This window comes from Oncorhynchus nerka, linkage group LG27, assembly GCF_034236695.1.
Source record: "Oncorhynchus nerka isolate Pitt River linkage group LG27, Oner_Uvic_2.0, whole genome shotgun sequence".
Taxonomy (NCBI): Eukaryota; Metazoa; Chordata; class Actinopteri; order Salmoniformes; family Salmonidae; genus Oncorhynchus; species Oncorhynchus nerka.
In genome coordinates this window covers 42045272-42065609 of record NC_088422.1, presented here as the reverse complement: position 1 = coordinate 42065609, position 20338 = coordinate 42045272, and the positions used below count along the sequence as shown (strand labels likewise).

Sequence of the window (20338 nt, the reverse complement as noted above, 5' to 3'; positions counted from 1 at the left end):
GTTCGATGAGCAGGTGTCCGCATACTATTGGTCATGTAGTGTATCTTTATCTCAGTTTGACATGGCGACAGCTAATCTTTCTGGGGTCCAAACACACAACAAAAATACATTACAGACATAAGACTTTACTGTCACCCACCCAAGCCTCTGGCTCCTCTCCGCTCCAGGAGATTAGAGGTCCTCCCTTGCCCACAGTCCTCCCAAGCCCCAGACCCCCACAGATACACACAGCCTCAACCTGAAGAATATGACCATCACTCCGTTGGCTCAATCTTCATCATAATGAAATCACAGGACCCCCTTGTGTCTGTGTGGGGGCCCTGGAAACCTGCTGTCTGTCAAGCCTGTAACACTGATAACCGCCTCCTAATTGAAACAAATGTGCCAATTAGGTCATTCATCTCTCACATCCTCCGCCACACACTTACAGGGCTAATTTGTCCAGCCACAGTTTCTCTTCTTCCTTCTGCCGGGCGTATCTTTTCATCATTACCCTAAGGCTGTTAGCAGCGGCAGGCGACAGCCCGGGAATGTAGAGCATAGTGCTACAGATCAGCAGTGAGGGCCAGGCAGATTGTGCCACTCTTTAATTGCCTCTTTCAACTTGCAAATTTCCCCTGATCAAATTGAAATAAATACACGAAGAGGAACATACTCTTCTGCCACCGCCACTGTCGCGTCATCCAGTCGGCTCTCATCCAGTGATACATTGTTTTAATCATGGAACATTAGAGTAAATTCCCAGTCTTTTCCCCCTTATCTTTTAGCTTTAGTACATTAACTGCTTGCCTCTGATGCCACCCTGCTAAAGGGTATCTTTTAATTGCACCTTGGAATCGGGAATCCAATGAATGCGTTTTCCAAGGCTTGTTTAAAGTGAAGGGAATACAGGCTACTCCCAGTTCTACTTTTTCTAGGTCATAAATGTATAGTCTTCAATGACATCAGATTGGTTGTAGTTTAGAGTAGCCCTGCTGCAGTGAATACAGTAGGCCTATCCATGAAAACATTTTGTGAGTATGGGTGTGTGTTTGTGTGCGCCCAGTGCAGTGCAATAAGTGTGCACGTTTTTTGCAGTTCGAAAACACTCCATGCGTTTGTTTTGCACCCTATAAATCCATCATTTCTTCCAGTGTGAATGCAATTTGCAAAAGCAGCGATGCAGTTACATATACCAGGGTAGGAGCAGTAAAGCATCACTAAGTTTGTAATTCATAATTCGTTTCCCTCTCTGTGTCTGTGTTGCTGGTAATGGGTATGGCCCTCCTCTGACTGCCTAATGGCAGTGGTCACGTGATTGTGTGATGTGGTTTGGTTGTATAGGTTGTGTGCTATAATAAGTCTGTAATAACTCTCCCACTCTCTGGGCAGGTGGAGTGGTTGAAGAACGAAGAGCTAGTGAGCTCCCTGACGGACGACAACATTGACACCCGAGCTGACCACAATCTCATCATTAACGAGGCACGACTGTCCGACTCGGGAAACTACACGTGCCTGGCCAGCAACATTGTGGCCAAGAGACGGAGTGCCACAGCCACTGTGGTTGTTTTTGGTAAGGCTCCGGTCGGGGCTTCACCCATTAGCTGACTGTGTTTGTCTAACGTAGACTTCGTTTCCCGGACACAGATAATGGAGAATCTTCATTGAAGATGTTTTGTGCGGCAGTAGGCTTAATCTGTGCTAGCGAACCAGCCCAAAGTGTTTAAGGTGCGCCTCAGATCAAGTTGCTGTGTGTTTCATGCCCCCACACAAATGAATGAGACCCATCTCAGTGTTTTTGTTTAAAAAAAAAAGATGTTAGATTTTTATTTATTTATTTCACCTTTATTTAACCAGGTAGGCAAGTTGAGAACAAGTTCTCATTTACAATTGTGAGCTGGCCAAGATAAAGCAAAGCAGTTCGACACATACAACGACACAGCGTTACACATGGAGTAAAACAAACATACAGTCAATAATACAACAGAATCCACAAACTATGGAATGCTTTCTCGCTGAATGTGAACTTCCTAAACTAGACAGGGGGGCAGCTTCTGCACTCGATGCAGGGATAACTTTGGAGGAAATTAACACACAATTTCCAAACAGCAAGGCCCCTGGGCCCGATGGATATGTAATAGAATTCTATAAGAAGTACTGCGCCAGTCTATCTCCACTTATGTTGCGAATGTTTAAACAATCCAAAGAAAATGCCAAACTCCCGCAAACACTGTATGAGGCTACAATAGCACTGATCTTGAAAAGAAATAGAGATTCCATGGAGATGTCGTCTTATCGCCCCGTGTCGTTACTCCCCATAGAAAACAAGGTGTTGACAAAGATATTGGCAAACCGATTGAAAACATATATTTCTGACATCATACACCCTGACCAGACAGGTTTTATCCCGGGCCGACATATACACTACAATTTGAGACGTCTTTTCAACGTAATGTATCACGATCATAAGGTTGAGGCAGTGGTAATAGCTCTTGATGCAGAGAAGGCGTTTGACCGGATTGAGTGGAAATATATGATGTCGGTTCTGGAGCACTTCGGGTTCGGAAAGGAATTTATTAATTGGATAAGAATTATTTATGCACACCCAATGGCGTCCGTGGTAACCAATCAAGAAATGTCGCAGTCATTCCGCTTGTTCAAGGGGTGCCGACAGGGGTGCCCTATTTCGCCTGCTCTCTTCGCTATAGCCATGGAACCCCTTGCTACTCGCATTCGGGCATGTGCCGATATAGCTTCTGTTAAAATAAAGGACACACAGCACAACATTTCCTTATATGCAGACAATGTTCTTTTGTTTTTGTCCAAACCTAAAACTTCTATTCCACCCTTACTTAACTTGATAAACACATTTGGCTCCTTCTCTGGCTACAAGATAAACTAGCAAAAAAGGGAGTTGATGCCAATATCACGGCCTGTGGATATGCAATTTTTGCAATCTACTCCGTTTAGAACAGTGATGGACAAGTTCACAAGCCTTGGCATTGTAGTGACAAGAGACCTTGATCAGCTATTGAAAGCGAATTGGGACATGAAAATATATCAGCTTAAACAAAATATAGATTTTTGGAAAACAATGCCTATCTCCTTGGTTGGTTGTATAAACGCTATTAAAATGGTTGTCCTACCCAGGTTTCTTTACCTCTTCCAATGTCTACCCAATTTCATACCACAAAGCTATTTTAAGAAACTGGATTCAATAGTAACTCCATTTTTATGGGATAACAAGGCAGAATTTCAAAGAAGCATTTATGCAAGTACAAAATAGAGGGGGGCTTTGGCCTTCCTCACTTTAAACTGTATTATTGGGCTGCTAATCTGAACATTGTGTCTTTCTGGAGGGAAAGCTTACCTGCGATGAGACAGAAGGATATGCCTGCATGGCTTTTGATTGAGCAGGCCTCCTGTCAACGTTCCTCACTCCCTGCACTTGTTAATAACCCATCATATGTGGAAAAAATCCACTTATGACTCTAACCCAGTCATTTGTCATACGCTTAGGATCTGGAAACAGATGAGGTATTTTCTTAACATACCCACTGTATACATTGACAGCCCGATTTGCCTGAATCATGCTTTCCACCCCGCATTGGATGATGTGGTGTTTTCACAGTGGAGGGAGAAGGGGCTCACAACAATTGGTCATCTATACATAGATGGTCAGTTAGCTTCATTTCAACAATTACAGGGAAAGTTCAACATGCCAACAACACATTATTTCAGATACCTCCAAATCAGGAATTTCGTAAGGACACATATCCCACAGTATGGCATGAAGCCAAATAGTCCTACAATTAGATAGCTTGATCCTTGTCAAACCCCATTCAAAAGGGTCGGTCTCTAGACTGTATGATGTGCTACAGGCCCACATAGAGGTATCCACAGACACCATTAAAAGGGCTTGGGAACAAGAACTTGGGTCAGAAATCTCAGATGAGGACTGGGTAGAAGCTCTCAGGAATATAAACCACAGTTCAGTGAATGCCAGACACAACCTTGTACAGTTTAAGGTGATACACAGGTTACATTACTCAAAAGTAAAACTGCATAAAATATTCCCGGACATTGTCGCCATTGCAAGCAGGATGAGGGGACATTGACCCACTTATTCTGGACATGTCCTAAATTACATGTTTACTGGGCTCTCATTTTTGATTATTTATCTAGAGCCTTTGATAGAGTTCTAGCCCCAGACCCATTGACCGCTCTGTTTGGTACAGTTGATGGGAATAACCAGGAAGGGGAAGCTGTCTCTCTTTGTACTCTATTAGCCAAAAGGCTCATATTGCAATTTTGGAAACTGGAGACTGTACCTACCTTTGAAATGTGGTTACGGGATTTAGGGAATGTAATACATATGGAAAAGATTCGATACAATACCTCCAATAGAAGTCCAATGTTTTACAAAATATGGCAGCCGATACTGGATAAATGGTCTAGTCCCGCTTCATAACTGGGTTGACGATCTGCTGCTACTCTGTGCTGTACTCCACTCAACATTTATTTTTGGCTTAACTACACTGCTTGTAATGACTATATGCTGTCTTCATATACATGTACCACCTAATAGGATTTTGTTTTATTTTGTATATGTGTGAGTTAAGTTTTGTTTTGTCCTCTAAATTGGCCGTCCCATTCAACAGTACAATGAATGTCATTGTTAGTATTGCTGTCTTTTTTATTAGATTTTTTTATTGTAAAATGATAAACATATTATAAAAATAAAAAAATACAATAGAAAAATAAGTCTATATACAATGTGAGCAAAGGTGAGATAAGGGAGGTAAAGGCAAAATAAGGCCATGGTGGCGAAGTAAATACAATATAGCAAGTAAAACACTGGAATGGTAGATTTGCAGTGGAAGAATGTGCAAAGTAGAAATATAAATAATGGGGTGAAAGGAGCTAAATAAATACAGTAGGGGAAGAGGTAGTTGTTTGGGTTAAATTGTACAGGTGCAGTAATCTGTGAGCTACTTTGACAGCTGGTGCTTAAAGCTAGTGAGGGAGATAAGTGTTTCCAGTCCCAGAGATTTTTGTAGTTCATTCCAATCATTGGCAGCATAGAACTGGAAGGAGAGGTGGCCAAAGGAGGAATTGGTTTACCTGCTGGAGCGCGTGCTACAGTTGGGTGCTGCTATGGTGACCAGCGAGCTGAGATAAGGGGGGACTTTACCAAGCAGAGACTTGTAGATGACCTGGAGCCAGTGGATTTGGCGATGAGTATGAAGCGAAGGCCAGCCAACGAGAGCATACAGGTTGCAGTGGTGGGTAGTAAATGGGGCTTTGGTGACAAAACTGATGGCACTGTGATAGACTGCATCCAATTTATTGAGTAGGGTATTGGAGGCTATTTTGTAGATGACATCGCCGAAGTCGAGGATCGGTAGGATGGTCAGTTTTATGACGGTATATTTGGCAGCACGAGTGAAAGATAAATGTATTATTCAAGGAGTTAATTCCCTGCCTCAGTATTTCTGAAATGTTATGAAAGGGAATGTGCTATTGTTTCTTAATCTCATTTAAAGACATGTTGCTTATGAATTATGCATTCGCCAGAGGCCTTGGAGCAATGCGGCGGCTCACAAGCTTTGGTAGCATTTGGTAGAAAACTTTTTGTCTCCACTCATACAAATCACAGACCAAACAAATCAGACCACAAAGTGGTTGACTACTTAGTAAGAGAACCTCTCATTCATTCTGACTTCATCTGCCCGACTGTATTAATGTGCAGTGGCCTATTTGAATGGATTCCTCTTATCAATTTTATTCTTAGTTTTTTTCTCTTTGATTCAAAGAGCTTTGACAATTGAACTGACAATTAACGGAAGAGTAGTTCACATTTTCCACATTTGATGTACTGTACTCAGTATTTTCAAGCTTATAGTCATGGAACATTGCTAGTCATTAATACTTCTATATAGTTAACTCTGTGGGAGATTAGATTAGTTTAAATTAAGTTTCCTTCTCTTCCTCCCGCTCTCGCTCACCCATCTTTCTTTCTTTCGCTATCCATCTCTCTCTCCATCCATCTCTCTCTCCATCCATCTCTCACTCTCTCTCTCTCTCGGTCTGTCTGTCTCTCGCTCTCTCACCCCTATCTCTTTCTCTCTCTCTGTAGTGAACGGTGGATGGTCGCTGTGGACAGAGTGGTCTCCTTGTAACGTGCCCTGTGGTCGGGGTGTCCAGAAACGCTCCCGTACCTGTACCAACCCTGCCCCGCTCAACGGAGGAGCTTTCTGCCAGGGCATGTCTGTGCAGAAGATCACCTGTAATGCGCTCTGTCCAAGTAAGCCCTTCTGCCCCATGAAGTACTGTAGAGCTGGTGAATAGACAGCTTCGTTCAACCATCATGATCTTGCGAGATCACATTCTGTTTCTCTTCTCGCAGAGGTCAGTCAGTTTCACCAGGCAAAAATATACTGTTATCTATTGGGCATATCTCAAAGGGCAAAGCAATTTGACTTGCAAGGACATACAGTATATATAGCATGCTCAACTTTATGACTTTATGAATATAGTAGGCTTGCCATGCAGGCATCTACGTGCAGAGTAAACGTGAATACAACATCTGGTTATGCAAGACTATGACAACTTTATTATATTATGTGCGAGGAAGAAGCCACTGCTTCAAATCCGCCATAAAAAAAGCCAGACTACCGTTTGCAACTGCACATGGCGACAAAGATCGTACTTTTTGGAGAAATGTGCTCTAGTCTGATGAAACAAAAATAGAACTGTTTGGCCATAATGACCATCGTTATGTTTGGAGGAAAAAGGGGGAGGCTTGCAAGCCGAAGAACACCATCCCAACTGTAAAGGGGGTGGCAGCATCATGTTATGGGGGTGCTTTGCTGCAGGAGGGACTGGTGCACTTCACAAAATAGATGGCATCATGAGGACAGACAATTATGTGGATATATTGAAGCAACATCTCAGTCAGGAAGTTAAAGCTTGGTCGCAAATGGGTCTCCAAATGGACAATGACCCCAAGCATACTTCCAAAGTTGTGGCAAAATGGCTTAAGGACAACAAAGTCAAGGTATTGGAGTGGACATCACAAAGCCCTGACCTCAATCCTATAGAAAATGTGTGGGCAGAACTGAAAACCGTGTGCGAGCAAGGAGGCCTACAAACCTGTCTCAGTTACACCAGCTGTGTCAGGAGGAATGGGCCAAAATTCACCCAACTTATTGTGGGAAGCTTGTGGAAGGCTACCCGAAACGTTTGACCCAAGTTAAACAATTTAAAGGCAATGCTACCAAATACTAATTGAGTGTATGTAAACTTCTGACCCACTAGGAATGTGATGAAAGAAATACAAGCTGAAATAAATAATTCTCTATACTATTATTCTGACATTTCACATTCTTAAAATAAAGTGGTGATCCTAACTGGCCTAAAACAGGGAATTATTACTCGGATTAAATGTCAGGAATTGTGAAAAACTGAGTTTAAATGTATTTGGCTAAGGTGCATGTAAACTTCCGACTTCAACTGTATATTATAATATTTAGTATTTTTATTTCCTTTATTTTATCAGGGAGTTCTACTGAGACCAATGTCTCTTTTACAGATGAGCCCTGAACTACAGAAATGACAGAAATACACATATCAAAATATATGTACATAAAGCAAACACATTCATCCATAATAAGGTCCTCAATCAGCATTCTGAATTGCCCTAGAGGCACCAAAACATCACATTTAAAAACATATTGAAGATTGTTCCACAAATAAGATGCAACTCAATAGAGGCCAACGGAATTTCCATCCCTGAGACCGGGTGTGATAACTCACACTATATGTCTAAAGGTTAGAAATGATGTTAGGCCTATGTATTTTCTGTGTCTATTCCTGCACCAGACAATAGTTTGTAGTAGTTCATGTAACTGTGAATTTTCACAGACAATTCTAAACTGTTTCCTCGCAGGTCAAGGGGGAGACTGGATCTATTAGGGAAGAAGCTATATGGAGAGAGAGCACAATATGTATGCACACAGAGGGGTTATAGAACTCATGGAATCCTACAAAAGAAATCTTCTTCGTCAGAGCTTGTGCGGAGAGACTGCTTAAGGTCGCCGAAAAAGTGCTTCCAAGAAATCTCTTTTTGGCACCATATGGGTTCCTCCTAGATCAAATGACACCGGCGACCGAGGAACCTGAGTTTTAACGTGCACGGTTAAATCGGGGATTTCATTTCACATTCTGCAGAAAGAGAGAGAGACAATTGATCCCATTATGTGAGGAGGACCTGAGGGTTAATGTGGACTTAAATGTTCGTTGAGAGGGACCATCGCCTCACCTTCTGTCTGTCTGTGTGTTCCTTGTTCCATTTCCTCCCCCACAGTTGACGGTGGCTGGGAAAAGTGGAGTGAGTGGACGGCGTGCAGTGTGCAGTGTGAAAGACGGCGTAGAAGGGAGTGCAATAACCCACCGCCCAGGCACAGGGGCATTATGTGTGAGGGGCCCAGCAATGCCACCGAGAACTGCACTGGAGGAATGTGTACCCAGAGTAAGTCCCTAAGTCCTTCTCTGAAGGATTTCTTTCTTTTCTACATTGCCATCTTAACCTCGACTATCATCTCCATTAAGCCGTATCTCCATTACACCCATCATAACATGACTTCTCAATCAACACATCTGAACAGCTGGCCACAGGGATTTGCTGGACAAATAAACACACTGGAACGGAGTCCACATTGCTGGAGCACTCGATGCATGATACCACTATGGTAATCCCTCCTGTGGTGTTCAGGCGAAATGTGCCCCGTGTCACAGGAGAATATACTCTAGCGATCGCTGAAGACATGGAGAGTGTATTCCGTTTTGACCACAGTTTGAACGTTTTGACTATGGTTGTCAAAGCAATTTAGTAACTGATGCAGTGTATTACCCGCACCCGTGATGCTTCATTTCACATTTGCATAATTTAGTGATAAACTCATGAATGTTGCGCAATGAGAGGTTTTGAAATAAATATAGAGTAACACATGGTCTGATCTACTGCAAACTAGAGTCACGCTTGCGTTGTCAAAATGGGGTCCATGATGTAATATTAAGGGTCACAAACTGTGACAGTAATTACCTGACTAAAGGGAAATCTTACACACATACAGTCCCTGAATTGGATAAAAGAAAGAGGCATCAACATGTTTTAAAAAGTAGGACTGGTATTTTGGCCTAGTCTGGTAGAAGTATTGGTAAGCTCCAATTTTCCATTGGTAAAAATACAATTTCTGAAAATATTTGAAATGTTTCTCTTTGTTAAGGAGAGAGATAATCATGGTATTTTTTAGACCCATTTGCCAGTCTCTCCCTTGGCCACTTCTATCCATGTGGATATTGAGTCTGGTAATGAAGCCATGCATCATTATCTGGGCAGTCTGTATCTGTATTAGCATATCTCAGTGGTAGGGCCTCTCCACATGATTTGAGTCAGAAAGAAGTGCACTAGTAGGATACCTCACTCACACAGGGCTGGCGTTTAATCACCTCGCTCTGCATGCGTCCCAAATGGCAACTCCCCCCACCCCCCTTATAGGGCACTACTTTTGTAGGGAAGTAGTCCACTATAAAGGGAATAGGGTGCCATTTGGGACACAACCAGGGCTGGCGTTTAATCCCCTCTGTCTCTCTCTCTTTTCTGTCTCATTCTGTGTCTGTCTTTGCAGATGGAAAGCTGCTGCATGATGTTAAACCTCAAAGTGAGTCCTTCCTTTCTGCATTTATTTTATTTTCAATCCCCAACTCTTTAAACAGGGTAGCTTGTCTACCTCATTTGTGAAAGTTCAGGAAACCAGAATCAGAATATTTAACAGCTTCTTCTTTTTTATGAGAAGCTTTTTTATTTAGACATCTACCTATTAGTTAACTTTAATTTCCCTGCATTTTATACAACCATCACACCCATCCAAAACCCTTGTAGTCAGGTTCTGAACAGAACTATAACCGTAGAATTAGTAATTAGAGTAATTGAATAGGATCTATTTTACTATAACCAGGTTCTACCATTCTATCAGTCAGCTGTTCACGCTTCACGAGTGTGACATCACAACGTGCTCTTCTTCTCGGATTGAGTCGAGAGATTGATCGGTTGTGACAACTGAACATATGCTATATTGTAAGGGATTAATGCAGTGTAATTATGCAAACAAGCTAATTTGACCAATTTGCAGTGTATCCTCACTTGTATTCCCCTGGTGGGTCTCAGCTCAGACACTCTCTTCCCCTTGCATACCGCCTGACACCTCCTGAAATGATTCAGGTGCTACCTTGACTGGAGCCTCAGCAGTGATTGTAATGAGACTTCATTAGACTGACAGACAGGCTCACTCACTGTGCCTGGTTTGCAATGCATTCTGGGTCAAACAATTCAGTGGAGAGTTCTAGAAGGGGGAGACGGACATCTGGTGAGTGATCATACTAACGGGGCTACTCTAAATTAATTTGCTTCGGATCATTTCCTGTCACTGTCAGACATTGACCATTGGGCCATACTATGTAGTTTAATATGTACCATTAGGCTTATTGGATATAGACTAGTGGGTCTGAAGGCAGTTATACCCCTCTCACTCTCACTGTTAACAGCTTTATGAATGTCTTGTGTAACTGCAGTGTAGAGGCGAGATTCTTCTGCATGCTCATCTAGTCCTCTGTGTACTGCATAATGTAGCATAGGAAGATGAGCCTGTTGGATGAGCAGTTGAACTGTGTCTTGGGATGGACAGTCATCAAAGTGCTCTACACTGTGCTTTCAAATGAATTCACTTCTCTCCAAAAGCTCCTAGTCAAATACAATACTGTGTATTTTAATTACTATTTTAGATGCCTCAGAATGTCACCACAAAATAATCACTACCATCACCATTCTCACATTTTCCTCTTCAGTGTCTCTGTACTGTACCTTATTTGAACTTCGTGCATGTTATTGTTTACACTTAGCAAACATCCATTGAGACTGTTGTTTCTGTGTTGGTCTGTGTGTGTACCAGGTATGGACGGCTCCAACGACGTGGCTCTCTACTCTGGGCTGGGGTCGGGAGTCATAGTCGTGGCTGTCCTTGTGGTGGCCGTCATGCTGTACAGGAGGAGCCAGAGTAACTACGGCGTTGACGTCATCGACTCATCCGCGCTCACCGGGGGCTTCCAGTCTTTCACCTTCAAGACCACCAGACAAGGTGACCTAGCGCTGCCTTTCACTTTATGGAGACATGCCAGGTGCCCACAAGGCCAAACGGTAGGCAGGATTTTTCAAGGACCCTTTTGACAGGCTGCTTCTGCTGGTGATTGATTGCATGTGTTTGCATTGAGGCGGCACTGTGCAAACCCTGCACATCTGCCTCAAATGTATATTCTCATAAGCGCTGAAAGGATCTGTCCTTCTATTTTGACAGACCAGTTCTTCTGTTATTGCCGAGATAGGTAATCAATCTTTGACAGACACATCCTGTGTCCACCTGGCCGCAGACCACACACACGCATGACTGTCAAGCAACCAATCCCCCTTCCCCGCCGTCAGATAGCCCCAGCCAAATCCACTGATGGATAAATGTGAAAAGCATGGAACACTGAACATCAATTGCATTTTTGTTGTGCACAGCAATAACTTCTGTTCATAACAGTGTCTGGGGCTGTGGCTTGTCCCAGGCATCCTTCCTATTACTGTCAATGACACTTCTGGGTTAGCACAAGCGATAGCCATTGCAGAAGCGGGTGATAAATCCTGGCTGGATGTGACACCACTGTGAAAAGCCCTGCCGGAGCCATGCTGAGCCCACTACATCCACTGCTCCCAAGGCCTGGGTTGACACTCATGCCTAGCCCCTCAACACGCGCAGGGCGGGAAGGGAAAGATGGGGGACTGTGGAGCGCTACATCCGGCAGGCTATCAATCCTATTTAAATAGGCCAGCTTTTCAGGAGCCGCCTGCTGTGCCCTCCACCGGCCACCATCACTCCATCCCATTCCCCTCTCCATCAGCTTGCTAATGGAGCAGAAGAAATATAGCTCATATTATCCGCTTTCCCATTTCCCGTCTGGATCCTTCTTTTACAGAGGGAAGGAAAGAAACACAAATGAATAGCAAAAAATATAATCTTTTTCCTGACTGTTCCCCCCAGTCGACCTTATTCAGGTTGATTTTTCATAATCACAATAATATACGGCAATACACAGAGAGAGAGAAACAGCTTTTCTCAAGTGTGTTCTTCATAAGAAATTAGTAGCTTTTCATGCCTTTTTAATTCATTTTAAGTCCCTTAAATGCTTTAGTTCCTGCCACATGAGGGGGTGTGTCTAAGGCGGAGTGGTGAATGAATCTTTAGGCCTGACCCTGTCTCTGCATTACTGCTGGCCATGAGCCATTTTCTTTTTTTTCTTTTTTTAATCAGAGGTCCAATTCCAAACCTATCCCTCAAGGTATTCAACGTGAGGTCCATTTCATTAACTTCTGTCTTCCCACCTCCTCTTCAATTCCGTTTTGCTCTACCATTTCCACTGCGCTGAGAAGAAGAAAAAAGTATGCATGCCAGATTGAAAGTTTGGCCAACGGCCACTGGATTTTTTTTTTCTTCTGCGTGATCTATATGAATTTTCTCAATAGTCCGCTACTATGTCTACTGCAATCAGTAGCAAATCACCACTGATCAGTAATATTTCACACTGCTCAGTTCCGTCAAATGCAACATTTCCCATGATATCCTTTAATGTGTTTGATTGAAGTGCAATAGATTTCAAAATGGTTCAATTGTATACTTTCATCCTGTTACGCATTTTCCAGCACTAGACTAGACGAGGAAGTTACAAGGAGAAGCCCTTGATTGAACAATACCCTCTAGTTAGTCTTTCAGTAGAAACAAACACACCCTGAAAGCATGACACAAATCAAGCCCCCCAGCAATTAACGATTCCCCTAAAAATAAAACATTAGCCTCCTGCCTTATGCCCCTCGCCAGGCAGCAGCTGGGCAGCAATGACTTTGTGACTCCTCCGTTATCTTGGCACAGGGAGTCCTGGGGCCCTAATGTCTGGATGTGCCAGATAGATGCATGCGGTGTTTGGCAGTATGGTCAGGCGTCTAATGGCTGTGGATGAAGACCACCTCCTTGGACGGTTGAGTTGATTATGAGAGCTGAAGGACCCTCATTTACAGGACGGTCACCCCAGACCTCCTTAGCACCTTCCCAGCCACACACACACTTACACACACTTACACACACACACACACACACACACACACTTACACACTTACACACACACACACACACACACACACAACCCCAGCACTGTGCTGTGACCACAGACAGAGAAGGACTGTGTCCTCCAGGAGGATGACTTTGTGTACAGAGAGGAACTGACTCCAACAGATGGATTATGGCAATCAAGCTGTGTATGCTTGGTAATTAAATCTACCTCTGACCAGTGACTATGACTCAGCCCTGACCTGGATAGCTACAGTATCTTTTATCCAGGTTATTTACCTGTACCGTAACTCTGTGTTAGTCACATACCCTGACATGTTATTCACACTAAAAGCCTGTTTTCCATCAGTTGACAGAGTGTGCTCCCTGCTCAGTGGACTTCACTTCAGCCAATGGCTCCAGCAGAGAGAGCTAGGGTATTTAGATGACGGCATGACTTTGTGGCTGTGTGTTCCACTCCATCTCTCTAGGGAGCCCACTGCTTCTCAACTCCTCTCTGCAGCCAGAACTGACAGTGGGCCGGACTTATAGCAGCCCCATCTGCTTCAAGGACTCCATAGACAATAAAGAGCTCTTTGACCCCCTACCAGACAACAAGGTCAAAGTTCAGAGCTCCTTTATGGTTTCACTAGGTGTGGCCGACCGCGCTGAGTACCACGCTCCCAAAGGCCATCCGCCCGAGACCTTCCCCAGGGGGCTGAACCGAGACTACAGCAACAGCACTGTGGAGAGACGGAGCACCAAGAAGGGCCTGCTCACCCCCAACGGGCCCCCCCTCACCCCCACTAAAGATCAGATGAGAACCACGGGCGTGTTTGGGCATCTGGGCGGCCGGTTGGTGGTGCCAAATACTGGTGAGTTCAATGTGTTTAAAGACTGAATTACACTTGAAGCTGTGTTTAAAGCTGAATTAAACAGTTTGTGCTGCCAAATACTGGTAAAGTACAGTACATGGGTTTAATGAAGAGAGATGGGTAGACTGTTCTCTGATGATGGCTACTCTGTGCTAATATCTCATTCTAGCATGTTTTATTCTATTCTAATGGAAAATAAAGTTCTCAGTTTAGCAAAAACATGCACACTCTTGACTAATTACAAGTAGAGGTAGTCTAAGTGAATGTCTTGGTTAGTGAAACCAGGGACACATCTCAAATGGCACCCTATTGTCTATGGGCCCTGGTCAAAGGTAGTGCACTATGAAAACAGTGGGGTGCCATTTTGGACTCAGACCAGGTCCCTTTAATCTCTCTAGAGTCTAATGCATGTTGCTACAGTACAGTAGGATTCATTAATGTTGTTTCCCAGGTAGGTCAAGTACAGGAAGCTAGTATAGCTGTTTGTGATTCCTCTACATTCCCACCAGCCCTCCCAGGCAAACGGGGGTCAGGCCTCTTATCATAGACAATGAGTGGAGGGAGTAGATGAGTTTTCTATGAGGACTGCCACAGTTGTCAGGGGTCAACAGTTCCATGTGAACTGTAGCTTTTGACATCTCTCTCCCGGTCCCTAGTGTGTGTAGGGCCCTCAGCTTTGTTGGAGAGGCACTGATGGAGAGGCACAGGAAAATCAGACTCCTTCAGTCTGATGGTTGTGTGTGAGGGGAGAGAGTCACAGCGGTCAAGTGGACCACTCTCACATCTACAATGTCGTTAACGATGCTGAACAGACGACCATACATGGCCAACACTTGGCTAACTGCCAGTCTCTTCTTTCAGGATGAATACATGTCCTACACGCTCAAGCACAAGTGTAAACGCACATGAACATGTGTGCGCACACACGCAGACCGACAACGTTCAGTACAAGCTCAGACATCAGTCAGTCCTGTGGGACGTAAACTGATGATGATCAAACTTTGGCGGTGTGAGCATAATCCTCTGGGCTAAGGATGTTGTTCCCTGTCACTCTGGGGATTGAAGAGGTCCTGGAGGGCTCCTGCGCAGCCATCCCCCAGTGAAACATCTGACAGGGTGGCAGGTGAACGCTATAACTGCTTGATTTGCAAGAGGGGAGATGACAGACAGGGGGATGACAAAACACTTCCATTGCTGTTTTATCGACAGGCAGACATGGAATCTCCTCTACAGCTGAAGTACCCCAGTCTTCGCTAACCCTTTGTAAGGTTTCAGACAGGGTTTTTAGGCATTGTAAGTGGTATTGTTTCCAATATATGAATGGTGCTATGAAGCTGTGTGGTTGAGCTGATGCGCAATATTGAATGTCTAGTCCTACAGTACCTTGCAAAAGTATTCAAACCCCTTGGATTTCTTCACATTTTATTGTGTTACAAAGTGGGATTAGTTGTATTTTTCCCCCAACAATCTACACAAAATAGTCTGTCAAAGTGTAAGAAAAATGTGAGATATAAATATTTTTTATTAATAAAAAAAATATATATATATATATATAGTTGTTACATAAGTATTCAGCTCCCTGAGTCAATACATTTTAGAAACACCTTTGGCATCGATTACAGCTGTGAGTTTTATTGGGTAAGCCTCTAAGAGCTTTGCCCACATGGATGATACAATATTTGCCCATTATTCTTCAAGCTCTTTCAAGATATTGGGGATAGATTTGCAGCAAGTCAAAACTGTAACGTGGCCACTCAGGAACAGTCACTGTCTTCTTGGTAAGCAACTCCAGTGTATATCGCCTTCGGAAAGTATTCAGACCCCTTGACTGTTTCAACATTTTGTTACGTTACACCATTATTGTAAAATTGATTAATTTGTGTGTTTTCCTCATCAATCTACACACAATACCCCATAATGAAAACAGGTTTTACAAATGTTTGCTAATTCATTTAAAACCTTAAATATTACATTTACATAAGTATTCAGACCCTTTACTCAGTACTTTGTTGTAGGACCTTTGACAGTGATTACAGCATCAAGTCTTCTTTGGTATGATGTTACAAGCTTGACACACCTGCATTTGGGGAGTTTCTCCCATTTTTCTCTGCAGATCCTCTCAAGCTCTGCCAGGTTGGATGGGGAGCGTTGCTGCACAGCTATTTTCAGGTCTCTCCAGAGATGTTCGATCGGGTTTGAGTCCGGGCTCTAGCTGGGCCACTCAAGGACATTGAGTTGTCTTGGCTGTGTTCTTAGGGTCGTTGTCCTGTTGGAAGGTGAACCTTTGCCTCAGTCTAAGGTTCTGAGTGCTCCGGAGCGGGTTTTCATCAATGATGTCTCTGTACTTTTCTCCGTTCATCTTTGCCTCGATCCTGACTAGTCTCCCAGTCCCTGCTGCTGAAAAACATTACCCAGCATGATGGTGCCACCACCACGCTTCACCATAGGGATGGGGCCAGGTTTCATCCAGATGTGACGCTTGGCAATCAGGCAAAGAGTTCAATCTTGGTTTCATCAGACCAGATAATCTTGTTTCTCATGGTCTGAGAGTCTTTAGGTGACATTTGGCAAACTCCAAGCGGACTGTCATGTGCCTTTTACTGAGGAGTGGCTTCCGTCTGGCCACTGTACCATAAAGACCTGATTGGTGGAGTTCTGCAGAGATGGTTGTCCTTCTGGAAGGTTCTCCCATCTCCACAGGGGAATTAGAACTCTGTGACCATCGGATTCAGAGTGACCATCACCTCCCTGACCAAGGCCCTTCTCCCCTGATTACTCTTGGTGGTTCCAAACTTCTTCCATTTAATAATGATTGAGGCCACTGTGTTCTTGGGGATCTTCAATGCTCCAGATATGTGCCTCGACACAATCCTATCTCGGAGCGCTACGGACAATTCCTTCAACCTCATGGCTTGTTTTTTTTTCTGACATGTACTGCCAACTGTGGGACTTTATATAGACAGGTGTGTGCCTTTCCAAATCATGTCCAATCAATTGAATTTACCACAGGGGGACTCCAATCAAGTTGTAGAAACATCTCAAGGATGATCAATGGCAACAGGAAGCACCAGAGCTCAATTTTGAGTCTCATAGCAAAGGGTCTGAATACTTATGTAAATAAGATATTTCTGATATTATTTTTAATACATTTGCAAACATTTCTAAAAACCTGTTTTCGCTTTGTCATTATTGGGTGCCATATAACCCATTTTAGAATAAGGCTGTAACGTATCAAAATGTGGAAAAAGTCAAGGGGTCTGAATAATTTCAGAAGGCACTGTGGATATGGCCTTAGGTTGTTGTCCTGATGAAAGGTGAATTCCTGTCCCAGTCTCTGGTGTAAAGCAGACTGAAGCAGGTTTTCCTCTTATTTTGCCTGTGCTTAGCTCCATCCCATTTATTTTTTTCCTGAAAAACTCCCAAGTATTTGCTGATGTCAAGCATACCCATACCATGATGCAGCCACCACCATGCTTGAAAATAAAGAGGCAGTTACTCGGTGATGTGTTGTTTGGGATTTGCCCTAAACATAAAGGCAAAAAGTGTATTCATTTGCTGTGTTCTTTTTTTTCAGTATTCCTTTCGTGCCTTTTTCATACAAGATGCATGTTTTGGAATATTTTTATTCTGTATATTTATTAATATTCTTCTTTTCACTCTGTCATTTAGGTCATTATTGTGAGTCACTACAATCATTTTGATCCATCCTCAGTTTTCACAGCTATTGAACCCTTTAAAATCACCAATGGCCTCAAGGTAACGTCCCTGAGCAGTTTCATTCCTGTCCTACCGCTCAGTTCAGAAGGACGACTGTGTCTTTGATGTGACTGGGATGTATTTTGTGATATTCAATTGTGATCCAATTACGATCTTGTCTCATCACTGCAACTTCCCGGCGGGAGAGGCGAAGGTCGAGTCATTCAATCCTCTGAAACATGACCCGCCAAACCGCACTTCTTAACACCCACCCGCTTAACCCGGAAGCCAGCCGCACTGTTGTGTCGGAGGAAACACCGTTCAACTGACGACCGAAGCAGCCTGCAGGTGCCCGACCCGCCACAAAGGAGTCGCTAGAGCGCGATGAGCCAACTAAAGTCCCCCGCAGCCAAACCCTCCCCTAAACCGGACGACGGTGGGCAAATTGTGCGCCGCCATATGGGACTCCCGGGTCACAGATGGTAGTGACACAGCCTGGGATCAAACGCGGATCTGTAGGGACGCCTCAAGCATTGCAGCAAAATTATTTACTTGACCATGCTTAAAGAGATATTTAATGCCTGATTTGTTATTGTTACACATCTACCAATCACTGCCCTTTGAGGCATTCTAAAAACTCCCTGGTCTTTGTAGTTGAATCTGTGCTTAAAATTCAATACTTGACTGAGGGACCTTAAAGATGTTTTATGGATGGGGACAGAGGAAGTGTTCATTCAAAATCATGTCAACCCCATGTGATTTATGTGATTTGCTTAGCTAACGTTTACTTCTAAACTAATTAGGCTTGCCTTAATAAAGGGGGTGAATACTTATGCGACAACTACAGTATATTTTAGTATATTTTAGTTAATAAGGATGTTAACTTTATTTATAGATTCTTGACAAAACATGACCATTAAATCCATTTTAATCCCACTTTGTAACACAATAAAATCTGAAGAACTCCAAGGGGTCAGAATAGTTTAGCAAGGCACATGTAAAGTGTTGTTCCCGTGTTTCATGAGCTGAAATAAAAGAGCCCAGAAATTTTCCATAAGCACGAAAGCTTATTTTTCTCAAATTTGCTTATACCCCTGTTATGGCTGCAATCTTCCTATCGGGATAAGTGCCATCAACAACCGCTGAATAGCATAGCGCTACATTCAATAAATATTACTACGAATATTTATATTCATGAAATCACAAGTGCAATATAGGAAAACACAGTTTAGCCTTTTGTTAATCCACCTGTCGTGTCAGATTTTGAAATTATGCTTTACAGCGAAAGTAATCCAAGCGTTTGTGTAAATTTATTGATCGCACAACAAAACATTAAGTACACTTAGCATCAGGAAGCTTGGTCACGAAAATCAGAAAAGCAATCAAATTAATTGTTTACCTTTGATGATCTTCGGATGTTTTCACTCACGAGACTCCCAGGTACACAACAAATGTTCCTTTTGTTCCATAAAGATTATATTTATATCCAAAATCCCTACGTTTGTTTGTCACGTTATGTTCAGAAATCCACAGGAAAGAGCGGTCACAACAATGCAGACGAAAATTCCAAATAGTTTCCATAATGTCCACAGAAACATGTTTTATAATCAATCCTCAGGTTGTTTTTAAAATATATAATCGATAATATATCAATCGCAAATGTCTTTCACAGTAGGAGAGGGAAAAGCAATGGCTGCCCAAACGCTGTTGCGCGAGCAAAACTCATGTGACCACTTGACGCGATGTTATCGTTCTGGCTCACTTTTCAAAATAAAAGCCTGAAACTATGCTGAAGACTGTTGACACATTGAGGAAGCGATAGGAAAAGTAATCTGGTTCATATCCCTTTAAATCCAGCAAAGGGAGGCTATGGAACATGGAGTTTTCAAAATAGAAGCCACTTCCTGTTTTGATTTTCCTCAGGGTTTCACCTGCAATATCAGTTCTGTTATACTCACAGACAATTTTTTACGACGGTTTTGGAAAGTTTAGAGTGTTTTCTATTCAATACAAATAATAATATGCATATATTAGCAAGTGAGACTGAGGAGCTGGCCGTTTACAATGGGCACCTTTTCATCCAAGCTACTCAATACTGCCCCTGCAGCCATATGAAGATAATCAATCCACCTGACAAGTGTGCCATATCAAGAAGCTGATTAAACAACATGATCATTACACAAGTGCTGTGGACAATAAAAGGCCACTCTAAAATGTGCTGTTTTGTCATACAACACAATCCCACAGATGTCTCAAGCTTTGAGGGAGTGTGTAATTGGCATGCTGACTGCAGGAATTTCCACCAGAGCTGTTGCCAGAGAATTGAATATTCATTTCTCTACCATAAGCCACCTCCAACATTGTTTTAGAGAATTTGGCAATCAACCGGCCTCATAACCGCATACAATGTGTAACCATGGCAGTCCAGGACTTCCACATCCGGCTTCTTTATCTGCGGGATCGTCTGAGACCAGCCACCTGTATAGCTGATGAAACTGAAAAGTGTTTCGGTCTATAATAAAGCCCTTTTGTGGGGGGGAAACCAATTCTGATTGGCAGGGCCTGGCTCCCCAGTGGCTGGTCCTTTCT

General features: G+C 43.2%; 1 protein-coding gene across 2 annotated transcripts in view; it reads left to right on the top strand.

The window, feature by feature from the left end:
- Window positions 1-20338, top strand: part of unc5db (unc-5 netrin receptor Db) — a 229237-nt gene that overhangs the window by 189661 nt on the left and 19238 nt on the right. The window contains exons 5-10 of one of the 2 annotated variants that reach the window (XM_029638243.2): window positions 1372-1552; window positions 6119-6286; window positions 8348-8512; window positions 9672-9704; window positions 10992-11177; window positions 13670-14053. In XM_029638243.2, coding sequence (XP_029494103.1) covers window positions 1372-1552; window positions 6119-6286; window positions 8348-8512; window positions 9672-9704; window positions 10992-11177; window positions 13670-14053 — 1117 coding nt within the window. The remainder of the gene's footprint in view (window positions 1-1371; window positions 1553-6118; window positions 6287-8347; window positions 8513-9671; window positions 9705-10991; window positions 11178-13669; window positions 14054-20338) is intronic. The other variant, XM_029638246.2, reaches the window with a different exon arrangement.